The 18,806-nt window shown below is 42.6% G+C and overlaps 1 protein-coding gene across 1 annotated transcript in view; it reads left to right on the plus strand.

The window, feature by feature from the left end:
- Positions 1 to 18,806, plus strand: part of PRPF40A (pre-mRNA processing factor 40 homolog A) — a 235,613-nt gene that overhangs the window by 180,950 nt on the left and 35,857 nt on the right. Inside the window, 3 exon segments of the mRNA XM_033944203.1 lie at positions 8,109 to 8,204; positions 16,323 to 16,409; positions 16,537 to 16,633. Of these exon segments, the coding sequence (XP_033800094.1) occupies positions 8,109 to 8,204; positions 16,323 to 16,409; positions 16,537 to 16,633 (280 nt within the window).

Raw genomic sequence — 18,806 nt, forward strand, 5'->3', positions numbered from 1 at the left:
TCTCCCTTCTACTTCAACTCAGTTCCAGGGAACCTTTTCTTCTTCCTCTGTTTCCTTCTCTGCTTACGCAACAGCAGGGAACCCTTCTGCATCCCAACCTCCAGTCTCTACACCTGACGGCTTGGTATCTCTCGGGCTGAACTCGACTGATACTCTTTTGTCTCAGCCCGTTCGTTCCATTCTGGATGCCTCCAGGAAACCAGCCACTCTACAATGTTACCATCAAAAGTGGACGAGATTTTCTTCCTGGTGTCTTCTTCATCATCTTGATCCCACTTCCCTGGCAGTGGAGACGTTGTTAGATTATCTTCTTTCTTTGTCTGACTCTGGCCTGAAGTCCTCTTCCATCAGAGTCCACCTCAGTGCCATTGCAGCTTTTCATGAGCCAGAACATGGAAAACTTCTTTCAGCTCATCCCCTGGTGTCCAGGTTCATGCGTGGGCTTTTCAATGTTAAACCACCTCTTAAAGCCCCTCCGGTTATCTGGGATCTCAATGTGGTTCTTTCAGCTTTAATGAAACCTCCATTTGAACCTTTAGCTACTTCTCCTTTCAAATTTCTCACTTGGAAAGTACTTTTCCTTATTGCTCTTACCTCTGCCAGGAGAGTCAGTGAGCTTCATGCACTGGTTGCAGATCCACCTTTTACGGTTTTTCACCATGACAAGGTGGTTCTGCGTACACATCCAAAGTTTCTCCTCAAGGTTGTTTCTGAATTTCATCTCAACCAATCCATTGTTCTACCGGTTTTCTTTCCAAAACCTCATTCTCATTCTGGGGAACAAGCTCTGCATACTTTGGATTGTAAAAGGGCTCTTGCTTACTATCTGGAGCGTACGAAACCCCACAGATCAGTTCCCCAGCTTTTTCTGTCCTTTGATCCGAATAAATTGGGACGTCCTGTTTCTAAACGTACGTTGTCTAATTGGCTGGCAGCGTGCATTTCATTCTGTTATGCTCAGACCGGACTGACACTGGAAGGTTCTGTCACGGCCCATAGAGTCAGAGCAATGGCAGCATCTGTAGCTTTCCTCCGTTCCACTCCTATTGAGGAAATCTGCAAAGCTGCTACTTGGTCCTCAATTCACACTTTTACATCTCATTATTGTCTGGATGCATTCTCCAGAAGGGATGGTCACTTCGGCCAGTCTGTTTTACAAAATTTGTTTTCTTAATGGCCAACCTTCCCTCCATCCCTCTTTTTGTTAGCTTAGAGGTCACCCATCAGTCAAGAATATGCTGCCTGCTTGTCCTGGGATAAAGCACAGTTACTTACCGTAACAGGTGTTATCCAGGGACAGCAGGCAGATATTCTTGCGTCCCACCCACCTCCCCGGGTTGGCTTCTTAGCTGGCTTATACTAACTGAGGGACCGCGCGCCTCTGTCGGGCGGGAAGGCACTCGCGCGTGCGCGGTGCGGCCGAGCTAGAACTTTCTAAAAGTTCTTAGAGTGCAATCACTCTAAAATTGTCCGTACCGGGGCTCCGTCGGTGCCGTCACCCATCAGTCAAGAATATCTGCCTGCTGTCCCTGGATAACACCTGTTACGGTAAGTAACTGTGCTTTTTATTGGTCAGGACAACTACCTCCAGGGTGCCACCAAAACAACTACATAAAGCTGTTACTAGCTACCACTAAAACTCAGTTGAAATCAAAATCTTAGTGCAAATAACAGGCTGAACTTCACAAATTTACTCCATAGCGAAACCCACACATTGCCTTAATAGATCCTATTTAAACCATAATCCAACATCATAAGAATAATTGAACACACCTACTCCTTCACAGCGTGCTCAAGATTCATACTCATTCTTCAAGCTTCGCCAGATCTCGTATCATATTATCCACACCTTTCAGGGTGTCCATCCTATTAGAGCTTGGTATCATCCGTAAAAAGGCAAACATTGCCAGACAGTCCTTCCGCAATATCACTCTCAAAGATGTTAAATAGAGCCGTCCCAAGAACAGATCCCTGGGGCGCGCCACTAACAACATCCTTTTCCTCCATGCAAACTCATTTACCACTATCTTTTGTTTCCTTTCACTTAACTAGCTTTTAATCTAGTTTGTCACTTTAGGGTCCATACCGCATGCATTCAATGAGAAGAGAAGACTGAGAGGGGATCTGATAGAGACTTTTAAATTGCTAAAAGGAATCGACAAAATGGAGCAAGCTCACTCACCAGCAGGGGAAAAGGATGGTGAGCAAAAAACAGCGTTATTCACATTGGCAAATGTAACCCAGACTAGGATCAGAGGTCATGGCCTGAAGCTGAGAGGGGACATGGCCAGGACAAATGTCAGAAAGTTCTGCTTCACACAGCGAGCGGTGAACGCCTGGAACTCTCTCCCGAAAGAGATGGTGGAGGAAACCACCATTCTAGGATGTAAGGGAAAATTGGACGCACATCTTCTTGCAGGACACATTAAGGGATACGAGTGACTAATGTATTCGCCAGGGTATGCCTGGCTGAGCCTCCGCGTGTGCAGATTACCGGACTGGATGGACCCCAGGTCTGATCCGGTGCAGGCATTTCTTATGTTCCTGTGTGGCACCATTTTGAAAGCTTTGCTAAAGTCCAAGTACACTACATCTAGTGTCCTTCCCATATCCAACTGTTTGGTCACCCAGTCGAAGAAATCAATCAGATTCGTCTGACAAGACCTTCCTCTCATAAAACCATGCTGCCTCCTGATTTTGTATTAACTGTACCAGTTCAGGTGAACTATAGTAATCCACCCACATTTTAGTTTTTGTCATTTAAAAACTGGTCATATGACCATGGTAATGGTGTTTGTGACTCTGAAAACTTGACGTGTTTTTTATGACTTTTATAGAAATCGGACTGTCTAAATAGTGGAATCATTTCATGAAAATTTTGTATGGCTATTTCTATCAGATCTGCTCATTAAAATTGATAAGCAAAGCTCTTTTCAATGAATAGTTGGCTCAGACCCACCCATATATCAGATAAAGAGGACTTTAATTCTTGTAAAAGAGTTCTGTAGAAAAAAAGTTTCACAAACTAGCAAAATCACATCCATGTATTCTTACGACAAAACTGAATGGATCTACAATTCTATTTATTTTAAATTTTCAAATATTAACAATCAAAGAATCCGGCAATTACAAATGAGAAACATGAACTATTTATCACAAAATACATATTTCTATGCATAATGCCCACATTTTTTACTCTACAATCAGGTACTAGCTACCCTGTAAGTAGATAAAATATCTGTTTTGGGTATTCTTTTGGACTCAGTAAATTTGAAGATTTTATATATTGTGAGGAAACTTAGACTAGTAAAGTCATGCTTTTTTGAACATCATTTTGCACTGTTGGTTCAGATGTTAGTGTTACCTCAACTTGATTACTGTAATTCTTTATATTTGAACTTAACACTGAAACTGATCAAAAAATTGCACTTGCTCCAGAATACTGCGGTTAGATTCATTTATGGTCTAAAAAGATATGAAAATGTTGCATTAGCTTATAAGAATCTTCATTGGTTATTGGTTGAGAGACAAATTAAGTTTAAATCAGCTTGCATAGTTCATTGTATATTACAGACTGACTCTTCAGATAATCTGATTTTGCTTTTTTCTCATTTGCATTATTCTTATGTAAAGAAACAGTCTGTTCAGAATATTCATAATTCTCACAAAGGAATCAGTGAAAAAGCTCCTTAGGTGTAGCCATCAATAACTTAGGAAAACTTAATTGTATAATATAATTTAATTATAAAAATTTTCAATCCTATGTTGTAACCCCATTTTCTAGTGTAATAGGCGAGACATTCTAGACGGTAGGGTTATTTCCTTATAGCCACATGCTGCTGCTGCAAAAGGAATCCACTCTGGATTTTTCACTCTGCCTCCGTTGTACTTTACTGGGCTCTCTAGCTGCACTTTTTCAGTTCTTTCCTTCTGCACATGTACCTGCAGGTGTGTTTGTTCTGCTCTCCCCATTTTATTATTTTAATTTGAAACAATTGTGTTCCCTTTTCGGGTAATTTAGTTCTTGGAGCCAATTTGAAGCTCTGCCTGCTTGAGAATTCACAGACTTCAGCCTGTATAGTTTCTCTGGAGCTTAGGACCATCCCTGAGGTGGTCTCACCTCCTGTTAATCAGGGGTCGAACACAGGCTGTTAGGTTCCTTAGGAGGCTCAGTGGGGTCTCGTGGGGTGCCGGCTGCGTCATCGTGCCTCCACCCGTCCCTGTGCGTATCCGGTGATCCACAAGGTTGAAGGTGTAGTCAAAGGAGTTGATTGGCAGCCCGAAGATCAGCTTTCCACGTATATTCACAGGATTATGGCAGTGAAATTTCTTATCCAGAGCAGAAAGGTTACAGCACAGCTTCTCTCAGGTTACAGTGAGTACACAGGCTGACAGCCTGTGAGAGACATCAGGGTAGGTTTGAAAAGTGGGTTTTTTAAGGTTTCTGGATGTTCCCCCTCCGGAGAAATCCTAAAATCGCTGTTTTTATAGTTTGAGAAATGTGAAAAATACTGCAATTTTGGTACAGCGGCCATCTTGGATTTTTAGCGGGTTTTTTTTCTTCTAAAGCTCCCTGCTTCTTCAAAACTGCAAATTTTGCCTAGAAACTTCCTGGGATGGAGTCCTTGGGCTCTTCTCATGTGAATTCTTGCCAGAATTACGCAAATTTACCATGTTTAGAACGTTATTGCACCACGTGCTGCATGGCACAGCCGGGGGGGGGGGGGGGAGGTCTGCAGCATCCAGTTTATCTTCTATCCTGCTGAAGCAAGTGACCAAACGCTCAGCTAGTCTGGCAGGGTGGCCTTTGTGACTTTAGGGACTCAACATGGCTGGTAATTCTGTCCGCCAAGCTGTGGATCCTTTGCAGCCTCAGAAATGCAAATTTTAGTCACCTGAGGGTGACTCTATGCCCCAGGAGACGGACACTTTCATCTGACTTATGAAATTTTTGTGGTCTGAATCTCAGATCAAACCAGTGTTCTTCCTCTGCACAGTCCCAATTCACCTCCATGGTCTCTCAATGGCGTTGCTCCTTTGTACACGTCCTCACTTCACACAGTCACTGTGCTTGCGCTGCCTGACCCTGGTCTGGGGGATCCTGATGCGAATGACTTGCTTGCTGACTCATTTGCAGTTGCAACGCTTCTCAGGATGGGAGATCAGGGACTGTGTGCTGGATCTGTGGATCCCTCTGGGGTTTTTGGAGTCTGGAAATGCTCTCACGATCCTGCCCTTATTTGAGTCTGCATCTTTGCAGGGGTTCGTTTTGGTCACTCAGCTGGCTCCATACACTTCTTTCTCTTGGCTTTGTGGTATGTGCTTTGCAGTCTGCTACCTTCCCCTGGCACTCTGATATGTGCGTTCTGGTCTCGGAGCAGTTTGACTCTCCAGAGGGTGCTCTGAAAATTGCTAGAGCTTTGTTACACTGGTATCCTCTGACACAGGAGTGTCGGTGACTTTTGGATCAGTCCAGGGTGGCGCAGGTGGCTAAATGCACACCTCTCCCCAGTGTGGGTGGTGTAGTGTTAGAGGATATGCAAGACTGCTATGTGGATATAGTCCTCAGGAAACTCTTTGACGCAGCTGCTTTAGGCATTAAAGCTGCTTAGGCGATGTCTTTTGTTGAATGCGCCAGTTTCTCTTAAATGTACACACTGGAGAGTGAGGCGGTGGTTCCCCCTCAACAACTTTTTGGTTTACAACTTTTTGGTTATATGGCAGAGTCATTGTATAACCTTATGAGGCTTTAGAAAAGGTGTTGGTATACTCCATCTCTACCCGCAGAATGCTTTGGTTCAGAAAGTAGATTGGTGATTCCACTTCCAAGGCTACTTTGGCTGGACTGTTTTTGCAGGAGCAGTTATTTTTTGGCCATGGCTGGACAACCGAATGAATTCTCGAATGGACCGTCATCCTAAGGCTCTGCCTGATAGCAGACCCAGATCCTCCTGGGTTCTGGGGTTCTGGTCATTCTAATTTTTGTGACTCACAGCGATCCTGACCGTATGCAAGTGCCACATTGCAGATTTCTTCACAGGGCTACCGAAGACGGTATAATGGCTACAGGTGTTCCCTGCCTTCCTCCTCCAGTTCTGCGCCCCTGCTGAAGAAGCAAAATGGTGCCAAGCCGAGGGATGCTCCTCTTCAGATAGAGGGCCAGATCTAAGTCTGTTTTTCCACCGAGATGGGTATTATGCCCGACAAGTGAGTCTTGGATTTTCTTCGGTTGGGCTACAAGCTGGAATTTGCCCAGCCTCTGCAAGATTGGTTTGTGGACTCTCTTACAGGTCGGCCAGACATAGCAGTCAAGATTCGAGCCACCGTTCAGCGCTGGAAGGATATTCAAGCTCTAGAGCCAGATGGTGTGAATGACATGAAGAAAGACCTAGCAAAGCTTGAATAATGGTCTGAAAATTGTCAGCAAAAATTTAATGCTAAGAAATGCAAGGTCATGCATTTGGGCTGCAAAAACCTCGAGGAACAGTACAGTTTAGGGGGTAAAGAACTTTTGTGCACAACAGAAGAGCGGGACTTGGGTGTGATTGTATGTGATGATCTTAAGGTGGCCAAACAGGTTGAAAAGGTGATGGTGAAAGCTAGAAGGGTGCTAGGGTGCATAGGAAAAGGTATGGCCAGTAGGAAAAAGGAGGTATTGATGCCCCTGTATAAGACTGGTGAGACCTCATTTAGAATATTGTGTACAATTCTGGAGACCGCATCTTTAAAAAGATTTAAAAAGGATGGAGTCAGACCAGAGGAAGGCTACTAAAATGGTGTGTGGTCTTCATCATAAGATGTATAGAGACAGATTTAAAGATCTCAATATGTATACTTTGGAGGAAAGGCAGGAGAGGGGAGATATGATAGACATTTAAATACCTACGTGGCGTAAATGCACATGAGTCGAGTCTCTTTCAACTTAAAGGAAGCTCTGGAAAGAGAGGGCATAGGATGACGTTAAGAGGTGATAGGAGTAATCAAAGGAAATACTTCTTTACAGAAAGGGTGGTAGATGCGTGGAACAGTCTCCCAGAAGAAGTGGTGGAGACAAAGACTGTGTCTGAATTCAAGAAGACGTGGGATCTCTCGGAGAAAAAGAGATAATGGTTACTGACTGCAGCCAATCGGGGAGTGGCGCCAGACCAGGCAGGAACGTGAACAGCACACGCCTGCCTTCTGCGCCGCTCTGCTTAAACTGATGAAGAGCCGTCTGGCGAGGGAGACAGGCAGGAGCAGGAAAGCTCCAACGGACTTTAAAAAAATACTGGGGGGCTGCCTATTTTGGGGGTGAAAAAGTGCATCTTATAGAGCGAGAAATGCAGTAATTTTTCCAGCTTCTGAATTTATACTATACGTTACACAGAAGGAGTCAATCCAGCAAATATTGTCTAATGTTATCCATAATGACTCCAAAGTAATTTGTATAGGTCTTAACAAGGGAGGCAAAGTTATATCCAACTTGCTTCCTGAATATCTTCAACAACCTCTAGAAATTGCCCAGATCAGGCTGCATTTATGTAGATTAAAATGTTAATCATGCGTTTGATCGCAATTACAAATTTTAATCAAAATGCAGCCTTGAAAAATTATAAATTTGAGGAACTTAAACCATGCTGAATAGTTATAAACAATCTTAACAGTTTTAAGAATCTACTTAAAAAATACAGCTCTCTCTCTCTTTTTTTCTTTTTTTTTTTTAAATAAATAGCACTTAGTTTAGAAATTCTTCGTAATTTAGCAATCTAGCTCCAGCAGTCATATTCATGATTGAAATAACATCAGCGTTTCCTTTTGTTTAGTATTCTGTTAAAGCTATTGTTTTTCAAAATACATATTTCTTTGATGTAATAATTTGAAAATTCAAATAAATAATTTAGTGCATAGGAGGAACTTTGAGGAAAAAATTGTTTCACTTCTTGTAACTGAATTATTATACTATTTAATAGACAGTACTCATTGACCTGACTGGTGTTGAGAGTTGTGTGAAATTGAATAAAATAAAAACAATTCCTATTTTTTCTGATATTGCTTTGTAGTCTATAGGAGTATATACATTTCTGTGTATATTTTTGTAAATGATTTTTCTTAATATATGTTGTTTGTAGGTTCGGGAGAGGTTTGTTAAGGAACCAATATTTGAAGATATTACTCTAGAATCTGAACGGAAGCGAATATTTAAAGACTTCATACATTTACTTGAGGTAAGTTTTTCTTTTCTGGCTAAAATTTTCTTAACTATAACTGAAAAGTCGTGAGGATAAAATGTCGATAACTCAGCCACGGGTTTGAAAGAATTCCACTTTATTGACGATAACATTGCAAAGACTTTGAGTCTTCACAGTGTTATCTTCAATAAAGTGGAATTCTTTCAAACCCATGGCTTAGTTATTGACATCTTATCCTCACAACTCTTCTGTTATATTGTACTTTATCCCAGGATAAGCAGTTAGCATATTCTCACATGTGGGCGATATCATCCATGGAGCCCTGATACAGAAGGTCCAAGTGCATCACCATTTTAAGAACTTTAGAAAGTTTGCGACCGACCACACTCGCACATGCGCGAGTGCTTTCCCGTCCGACGTAGGCACACGGCTTCTCAGTTTTCCACAGAGATACGAAGTCGTGTGCGAGACGGTCTCTGTTTTGGTTTTGCCTTTACGCTCGTGCATTTTACAGATTTTTTTTTTTCTTCTTATTTCTTTTTCTACAAAAAAAAAGTTCCTTTTTTTGCTTTAAATTTTTTCCACCGCCGTTCTTGATGGTGGGGCCTTTGCCCCCTACCTAAGCCTTCGGGTTTTGATTTGGCTGAAGCGGTTTTCCCTCCCATGTCCCGCCCATTAACTGGCTTCAAGAAGTGTGGTTGGTGCCAGCGCACTATTTCGCTGATTGATCCACACAACTGGTGTTTCCAGTGCCTGGGCCCGGACCATTGTGTGGAGTCTTGTATGCACTGTTCGACCTTGCAGAAACACTCCATTAAGAACTGCCTTTTACAGCAAAGACTTCTTTTTGGTACCATGGATACATTGCAGGTACCTTCGACACAGTCCAAGCTATTGACATCGCCATCATCCGAGTTACCAGCTTCCATGTCGGTGTCACAGGCTATAGTTCCCTCAGGTAATCCAGCTAAGAAGTCATCAGCTTCCCAGACCAGGTCTCAAGCCACTAAGGTTTTCAGTCTAGTCGTACCGGTCAAGCAGAGACCATTAATGCGGCTCACTTCAACCTCGAGGGATACATCTTCATCTATGTCATCCTCTCCAGCGAGCCGCAGCACCATTGATACCGGCGTCTAAGCCACAGGTGTTGGTGCAGGCTTTTAAAGAGAAGTTCATGCTCTCTTTCAATTGGAGTTTGGGGATATGTTCCTACTGGTCATCCCCCATGTTGACTCCTCCAGCCTGAGCGTCGCCCCATGCGAGATCCAGATACCACCACTGCCTCATCGATACCGCCTCATTCTCTGCACCGATCATCATCATTGAGCCATGCTTCTCAGCACTGATCTTCAAGGTACCGGTCTCCTTCTCTGAAGCATCGACCTTCAAGACGATCACCTTCTCCAAGGCATCAACACACGAAGCCTCATTCTGGACATTGCTCCACCTATTCCAGGCATTTGTCTCCACATCTTTTTTCCAATAAGTCAGGCCAGCATCCCTCGAAATCCAGACATCTTTCTCCCAAGCGCACAGACAAGCGTAAGAAGTCTGACTTGCCTACTCCATTGGATTGGTACCAAACCAAACACTGGTACCATTCTCCTTCTATTCCAGTGGATTAAGATCTTCGCCTTGAGTTTCCTCATGACGTATCTCCATCTTCTACAGAAGTTTATGACTCAGAGTACTCTCCTCATACCACTTCTCATAGAGAACCTTCTCCTTCTGAGCCAGTCTCCTTTACGCGATTTATCAGACAGATGAGTAAAGACATGATATAAAATTGGAAGCAGACTCCAAATATTCATCAGAGTTTATAGAAACTATTGGCTACAAACATCCTCCTAAGGAGCTTCTCAAACTTCCATTACATGGCATTTTAAAGAAGACTCTCGGAAAAAATTGGGACTCTCCTTACTCTGTTCAGGCTGCTCCTCGAAAGCTTGATTCTCAGTATAAAATCATTCCCATTCCTGGTTTTGATAAACAGCAACTCTCAAATCAGTCTCTTGTTGTGGAATCCACTCTAAAAATCTGCCCATTCTAAAATTTATGCTACTGTTTCTCCAGGGCGAGAAGGTCGCACAATGGATAGATTTGGGAGACGTCTCTACCAGAATTCCATGCTGGCTACTAAAGTCATCAATTACAATTTTTATTTCACCTGTTATCTCAAATATTGGGTAAAACAAATGCCAAACTTTTTCAAATATCTTCCATCCCACAGGAAGTCAGAGTTTCAATACTTTGTTTCATACTCTCATGCTGCTCAGACATCATATGGTACAATCCTCATATGATGCCTTTGAGGTGTCCTCTCGAGTTTCAGCAATCTCTATAGCTGGAGGAGGCTGGTATGGCTACGGGTAGCAGAAATGGATGTTAACCTCCAGGATCACTTAGCTAATATTCTCTGTCTTGGAGATGAGCTTTTTGGGGACACTATCCAGAGTGCGACTTAAAAACTTTCAGAGCATGAAAAATCTTTCAAATCGCTACTCAGGCCTAAGGCTAAATCCTCTGCCTCTAAATCTTTCAAGCCCTCTACTTCAGTGGTTCCCAACCCTGTCCTGGAGGATCACCAGGCCAATTGGGTCTTCAGGATAGTCTTAATGAATATGCATATGAGAGATCTGCATATAATGGAGGTGCCAGGCATGCAACTCTGCTTCATGCATATTCATTAGGGCTATCCTGAAAACCCGACTGGCCTGGTGGTCCTCCAGGACAGGGTTGGGAATCACTGCTCTACTTCATATCACAGGTGGTGTACACCAAAGCCTACTCCTCTTGCCAGGCCACAGCAGAAAAAACAGTGTCAACAGCGTCTTCAGAAGCCTCAGACCTCTGCTACTCCTAAGTCAAATCATCCTTTTTGACCAACTGTTCAAGAGCATAATTTCAATCACTATAACTTTGCTTCTTCTCTTCCCATTGGAGGTCGTCTTCAACATTACCATCATCTTTGGCAGCTCATCACCTCCAATATCTGGGTTCTCAATATCATTCAAGAAGGATCTTCTCTTCATTTTCTCAAAATTCCTCCAGATCATCTTCCAAGAGAGTTTCCTTCCATCCCATTACAGTACTCTCTTCTTCTCCAAGAAGTCGAATCTCTGCTCATTCTCAATGGCATCAAAAAAGTTCCTTTCGACAACCCACCCACCTCCCCTGGTTGGCTTCTTAGCTGGCTAACTGAACTGAGGAGCTGCATGCCTACGTCGGTCGGGAAGGCACTCGCGCATGTGCGGTGTGGTCGGTCGGGAACTTTCTAAAGTTCTTAAAATGGCAATTTACTTGGGACCTTCCATACCGGGGCTCCATGGATGATGTCACCCATATGTGAGAATATCTGTCCCTGGCTACCACCTGTTACGGAAAGTAACTGTTCTGTCCCTGTCGTTGAGACCCCTTTGGGCTTTTTCCTCCAGTAAAATTTTCGTAAGCCTTTTTTTCATATATTTGGATGGGTTTTGTGTAATGACAATCTATTTTTTTTAATTGAGAGGCCAGATATCATTGTGTTTTTAGGGTTTAATATTTATCTCAATGCATACCATTTCAACATCCATTTGAGCTCATGATAAGAAGGTCAGTATTTGGATAATATGCCACCCATAATGCTCTTATGTTCCAAGCAGACTCTGTGTGAATATAATTAGTATTTATGGCACGCTTGTGCTTTAGTGGTTGGGTTTCTCATGGAACACTCAATTCATCTTTGCCACCCTGGCTTGCTGCCACCTTCTCAGCCATTTATTACTGTTTTTTAATGCCAAGGCTTGTTTGCACATGCACAAATATGCCTAAAATAATTTTTGTCAACAAAAACATGCATTTCTTTGAATCTAGTAGCTAAGGATTTCCATGTGTAATAGGTGTGTCATTCTGGACAGAGGGGGTTAATATTCCAGTGCCCGTGAACCGTGCAGAAAGAATTCACTCTGGTTTTTGAATCCCTCCTATTTCACTAGAGGGCTCTGTTGTCCCTTCAGTTTTTTCCTTCTGTACACGAGCCTGAAGGAGTCTTTCTGATCTGCTCTGCTTATTTCTTTAGTTTTGTTGATTTATTTTATGTTTTTCAGTCTTTATTCTTCATTTTGGTGCTAAGAGCTGCCCTAGTCGAGGGTTCAGCTCTGCCTGCATGGAGAAGCATACTGAGATCTACAGCTGATCGCTTATGGTATATGTTGGCCATCTTGCAGAAGCATTTTAGAGCCTCAGGGCTGTTCCCCTAGTAGCATTGCTCGCCTGCTGCGTTGCTGGGGCTTGAACGCAGGCTGATAGGCATCCATAGGGGTCTCATAGGGTGCTGGTGCATTTTGCCTCCCCTATTTTCGCGTCCACAGGGTTTGGAGGCTCAGTCAGACTGGCAGCCTGAAGATTCAGCATTGGAAGGACATTGTTTTGAGGCAATGATTTATTCTCCCAGATTCAGCAACCTTTGAAGCTGAGGCAGGCTGCAGCACATTGCCAGCATAGGTCACAGTGAGTAAGGCTGTTACAGCCTATGAGGACAATCGGGGGGGAGGGGGATCTGTAAAGCACTGAAATTACTAGTTTTATTTCAGTGCTTTGGAGCCATCTTTTTTTTTTTTGCTCCATAATGCTGCCATAGCAGCCATCTTGGATTTCCTAATATTTTTTAATATTTTTTTTTTCTAAGTTTTTCAGAAGCTCCAAATCATTTCATTTTGCCTCAAAACTATCAAGGGAAGCAGACCTGGTCAGCGATCCAAGATGGCCGCAGGCTTGAATCACTGAGCAACACGCCTTGGGTATTTGCTCAGTTTTGTTGATGAAACTTTCTGCAGTAGTGGGGAATTTTTTTTTTCCCCCTCCTATTTGAAATGCCAAAGCGACGCGGTCGGAGCGCCGCTGCTGCCTCGTGGCATACTGGAGAAGTCCCTATTGGCACTATTGAAGATCTCCTGAGGCGCATGCAAAGTGTAGCTGGAATGTTGGAGGCCAGCCTGCTGGAGGAGCCGAATATGGGCGGGACCGCTGCGGCTCTCCTTGGGCTGGATACCACTCTCAGCCCTTACGCTCGAGTACCGCCCCCGTAGCTCCATATTACAAGCTCCCCAAGAGGTGAGGAAACCACGAAGGGAGGGTTGTTTCCATCTCCTGAGGCAAGTTTGGCACCATCGGAAAGCTTGGAAGGAGGGGCATTTCAACGAGAGAGCCCAACCATGGAACCGGAGGCAGTTCTATCTGTGGGACCGGGGAATATCCAACTGGAGGAGAAGCAAGAGGATTCAAGTGGTGAGCACTTTTTCACCGGTCAGGAGCAAAGTTTCATTAATAAACCCTCTGAAGTGACTCTTGACGCTCTTTGGGATCTTGTGGTTAACTTTGGTAAAGCCATAAATCCCCATTTTCATTATATAGAAGGGAAACTGATTGAGCATACAAGAGAATTAAGAGATAAAGACAGAATTGAGTGGCTCTAAATCCAGTATTCAGAAGGCTGAACAAGATTTGATTTCCTTTAAACAAATTCAAGAAACCTTAATCAAGGACAATACAAATCTAAGGAGGACAGTTGAAACTTTAGAGAATACTACATGGAGTAATAATTTAAGGTTGATAAATTTTCCTAGGATCACTATTTTGGCCCCGAGAGAAATGATTAAAAAATATTTTCAGGAAGTTCTGGGAATCTCGGAGGAACTTTTACCTCCACTTTCTCAGGCCTATTATTTACCTTCAAGTAATCAACCTCAATATCAAAGATCTATTAATCAAGAAGCTATGGATGTCTCAGCTCTTCTTGAGAAGTCAGATAAAGAAATTGCCACTCCGGCAACATTGATAATAACAGTAGCTCTTCAACCAGATAAGGTGTGGATTTTGAGACTATTCTTTAAAAACAGACAAACAATTTCTTGGTTATAAAATACAGATGTATCCCGATTTATCACGCGAGACGCAGAAGCGTAAGCATGAATTTCTTTTACTTAAGCCAGGAGTCCTAGCTTTGGGGGCTACTTTTTATTTGTGGCATCCCTGCAAGTGTATTGTATATCACCAAATGAATAAGTATTTTTTTTTTAACTGTTCCAATTAACTTCCTTCCTGTCACTTTCCCGGCTGGATAAAGAAAAATCTTAAGCTCATTAGAAGATTAGATATTTTTCATTTTGCTCTCAGCTTCAAGTTTAGTTTGTCTTCTTTGTATTTTCTTGCCAATTGTTTAAATCTTGGATCTTATGAGGACTTGAGTAAAACTGAACCTTTTATTGTTTTTCTTATTGTATGATTGTTAACAACCAATTGTTTTTGGAATGTTGGATAATGTTCTAGGTTCAAGTTCTTTCTGTACAAGTTATTATGCTTGAAATTTAAGTTGAAACTTATAAATAAATAAATGAAACTGTCAGGAATGAAGTCCTCGGGCTCTTTTGACCCTAATTCATGCCAGGTTTATGCATGATGGATGCCCAAAAGTGCCCTTGCACCACTTGCTGCACAACATGTGAAGGGGAGTGAGAGCAGTTGGCTTAGCCTCTCCTTTGCTCTCTGGGGCTGAAGAACAGGCGGGAGGCCCATTAGTTGGTGCTATATTCCTTTCAGAGTCCTGAAATGGCAGTCCTAAACACAGGGACACTGAGGCCATGGATCCCAAGAGAGATGCAAACTAGTCCTTTATAGGAGATGCTGTGCTGCCCAGGACAGCAGTTTCTCTGGAATTTAATTTGATGTGGAGAGCCTTTCAGGACAGCCGACCTTCCAAAGGAAAGTCTGGCAGTACTTCTGAAGGCAGGGGCTTCCAGGGTAAGTCTGCTGCAGCTGGCCAGGAACTAGGGGACCTTTCCAAGGGAGGTGCGTATGCATTAGACCCTGTAGCCCTCGATCATGGATATGATTCCACGGTCCTCCGTCTGTTCAAACTCTCCAGGAACTTGTCCAAACCTTTCTTAAAACCAGCTATGCTATCCGTGAAGCATTGGGATGCTCCAGAAGAGTCCCTTAAAGTGGCCAGGACTATGGATCGGTTGTATTCTATGGCACAGGAGTGTCACCAGCTGTTTGCTTAGCCCGGGGTGGATTACTTGGTACCACATGTTGCTAGACACACTTCTCTACCAAGTGAGGGAGGCCTGGTGTTAAAGAATATGCAAGATTGTAGAGTGGATGTGATTCTCAAAAAATAGTTTGAAGCTTTAATCCTAGGAATCAAAGTGGATACAGTGGCATCTTTTGTGACTCATGCCTGCCATACCAGGATGCGGAGTCTTGAGCTGGTAAATGATGAGCTTTTTCCCCAGCTAACTATTAGCAGGGGTCGATTATGTGGTGGAAGCGCTGTACATCATCAGAGTCATGAGCAATGTTTCGGCTTATTCAGTCTCAGCCCGCAGAATGCTCTAGATCAGGCAATGGGCTGGTGACTTCACCTCCAAGGCTACTCTCAGCAGACTCCCTTTCAAGAGACAAATGTTTGGTAAGGGCCTGGACAATCTCGTAACCAGCATAGCTGCTAGAAAAGATATTAGCAAAGTAAGAACCTAATCTCTTTAAATAGAGAAAGTGCAGTTGCTTATATTTATCAGGTATATTCTGATAAATATAAGCCTCATGTATCAGCCTTGTGGCTATAAACAGAAACTGAGATGAGTCTACATGACAGCACCAGCACAGGGAACCCACACACACATGTGCAGTACACAACTCTGGAAATTTGAGCATCACAGAACTTTATACTAACTCACACTATCTTGTCTCCATCACATGTCACCCTTACTGTATATGAGTACTTGTATCCTGTTGCCCTTAGAGCACGTGCTTGCTGATGACTTGTGTAATAAACTTTTATCTCAGTTTCTTTGCACAGTACTAGGCCAATAGTAATAGACCAGTTTTGCAATTTTATATTCCGTTTATTTCGATAGAATATAAGTTGCAGGTGTTGTGGCTTTTGGTGCTTTTTCTTAATGTACACACTGGTATCTCCCGTTCAGATTGCTCATTTGATTGAAGCTAGTTTTATTATGGTTATGTTTGCTCTCATAGTCTTTGTTTTTCTTGCCATCAAGTATTTTTTTGCAGAGAAAAACTAGCTGCTGGTATAATGTTAATAGAAATTTGAATAGGCTTATTAACTGATCTGTACAATGATCCTATTTACCTTTTTCTATTTTTTTATAGCATGAGTGTCAGCATCATCATTCAAAGAATAAGAAACATTCTAAAAAGTCTAAAAAACATCACAGGAAGCGTTCTCGTTCCCGCTCGGTAAGACTTTGCAGAGTATATCATCCAAACATTGCTAAGCAGTTTGCTCTGCATTAATGTGAATGCTTTATTTGTCTTTATATTGCAACATGGCACTTTTAAACTGATTTTTGTGTTTTCTTTCTAGGGCTCAGATTCAGAGGAGGAGGATGACCATTCTAAAAAGAAAAGACAACGATCAGAATCGCGATCTGGCTCTGAACACTCATCTACTGAAGAATCTGGTGAGGCACCTTTTTAATTTTTTCATTTTGAACTCTTCATAACAAAACCATTGAGCGTTGTATTTCTAGTGTTCTTCGAGGATAAACAGGCATAATATTCTCACATGTGGGTGACGTCATCCATCGAACCCAGTACAGACACTACCAAGTGCATTATCACTAAAAATCATTAGGCAGTGCCTTCCCACCTAACGTTGGCTTTCGGGACCATCAGTTCTTTGTTTTCCGCAGAACAGAGAAGCTGTGTTTTAAGTTTTCTTTTCAGTGATTCAAACTTTTGCCTTCCTTTTTTGTGTTTTCCCATACTTATTTGTCTCTATTTTTGTATATTTTCTTGTTTTTATGGTGTTTCAGTATTTTACCTGATTTAAGTTCATTTTTATTAATTTTTCATTTTTTGGCCTTAAGGCTACTCCGAGCTTTTTTTTCTTCCCAGGAGCGTTGACTGTTTTTGGCTTTCTATGTTACTTGACCTCCCTGGGCAAATTGAGCCTTTTGACTTGGTGTCTGCCATTTTCCCGTCCTTGTCAAAGAGAGTATCAAGTGACTTTAAGAAATGTTCTTGATGCAATTGGACCATTTCAGGAACTGACTCACATAATTGATGTGTACAGTGTTTGGATCCTGAACATCAGGATATTAACTGTGTCCTCCCTCTCCACATGCAAAAGAGGTCACTTAAAGCCCAAAACCTTCAGTTTGAAAAACGTTTTGGTAGTGCGTTAGCATCAGCATCAAGCATAGCGGGGGACTTGGAACCTGAAACCCAGCCTTCTATGTCTCAGGCATCGGGCTCCTTAAAGAGAAAGGACTCTACTTCCTCATCATATATGCCTCGCGTATTGAGGGGCATGGTGCATAAGAAAGCTAAGAAGTGCAAACATTCTTCCCCTTCTAGGCATGGCACTGCATCCTCCCAAGCATCTACTTCCTTGACGCATAGAAAGTATTGACGTACCAAGGACCACACTCCTGCCATCCAACTGATGTCTCCTCATTGGCGTGCCTCAATATCAAGGTCTCCCACACCTTAACATTGGTACAGCAGACTGCTTCCAAGCAGATATCTCTTCATACTGGCATCATCTTTCTAGGAGGAGATATGGACTATGCTCAGACAAGAGCTTTTAGTGCTAGTGCAGAAGCAGTCTTCACAGACTTTAAAGGCTTCCTTGCCTGCCTCATCCCAGCTTGAGGATACATCAAAGTATCGATTGAGGACAAGGTCACTTTTCCCTGCTCAACGTTGAACATTGAGGTTGAAATAGACCCATTCAAAGTATGTATTGTCATCGGTGGAGGAATTATCTCCGGGATCAGACTTATCTGCTTACACCTTGGCTCAGTCGATTCACAGTTGATGCATACTTCCTGGTTACCTACTAGGGAGTACTTCGAGCAGTCTGATTCAAGATATCTCTAAATATTCAAAACTAACATGTGCTGTTTAAATTCTTTGCTAGGATTTTCACATGCATCCACATAAAACAGTAACAATTTGGGCCACACCCTCGCTGTCGATAAAACCTCCAAAATCCTAGGCTGCATTCTTGATTTCACACTAACCATGGAAGCTCAAATCTCTAATATTCGGAAAAAGTCCCTCTTCACCATGAAGCAACTAAGACTCATCAGACCATACTTTTATCAACATCACTTTGCTCTGATTGTGCAATCGATGATCCTACCACAGTTGGACTACTGTAACTCCTCCTACATGGGAATCAACAGCGCACTGATCCATAAAATGCAACTCATACAAAACACAGCTGTAAGACTAATTTTCAACCTGAAAAAATACGACTCAATATCAGCCTTCATCGGGCAACTATACTGGTTACCCATCCCATCACAAATAAAATTTAAAACTTCATGCATCTTATACCAAATAATTCACGGAAACTCAGCAGCTCTACAAATCCAACTCTTCTCAAAGGTATGGTCTACCTCCCACAGAACTCTTAATAGGATACTACTAAACCTTCCCTCAACAAAAAATCTCCAATACAAGTGAATCTTTCACTCCATGCTTACCTTCCTAGGAGTGAAAATCTAGAATGACCTCACTGAAACGACCAGAACAGAACCCAACTACACCACATTCCAAAAAAAACTGAAAACCAACCTCTTTGACACTTGAACTTCTCAGATCTCCCCCTGCTCAAATATTCCC

The sequence above is a fragment of the Geotrypetes seraphini genome, chromosome 5, assembly GCF_902459505.1.
Source record: "Geotrypetes seraphini chromosome 5, aGeoSer1.1, whole genome shotgun sequence".
Taxonomy (NCBI): domain Eukaryota; kingdom Metazoa; phylum Chordata; class Amphibia; order Gymnophiona; family Dermophiidae; genus Geotrypetes; species Geotrypetes seraphini.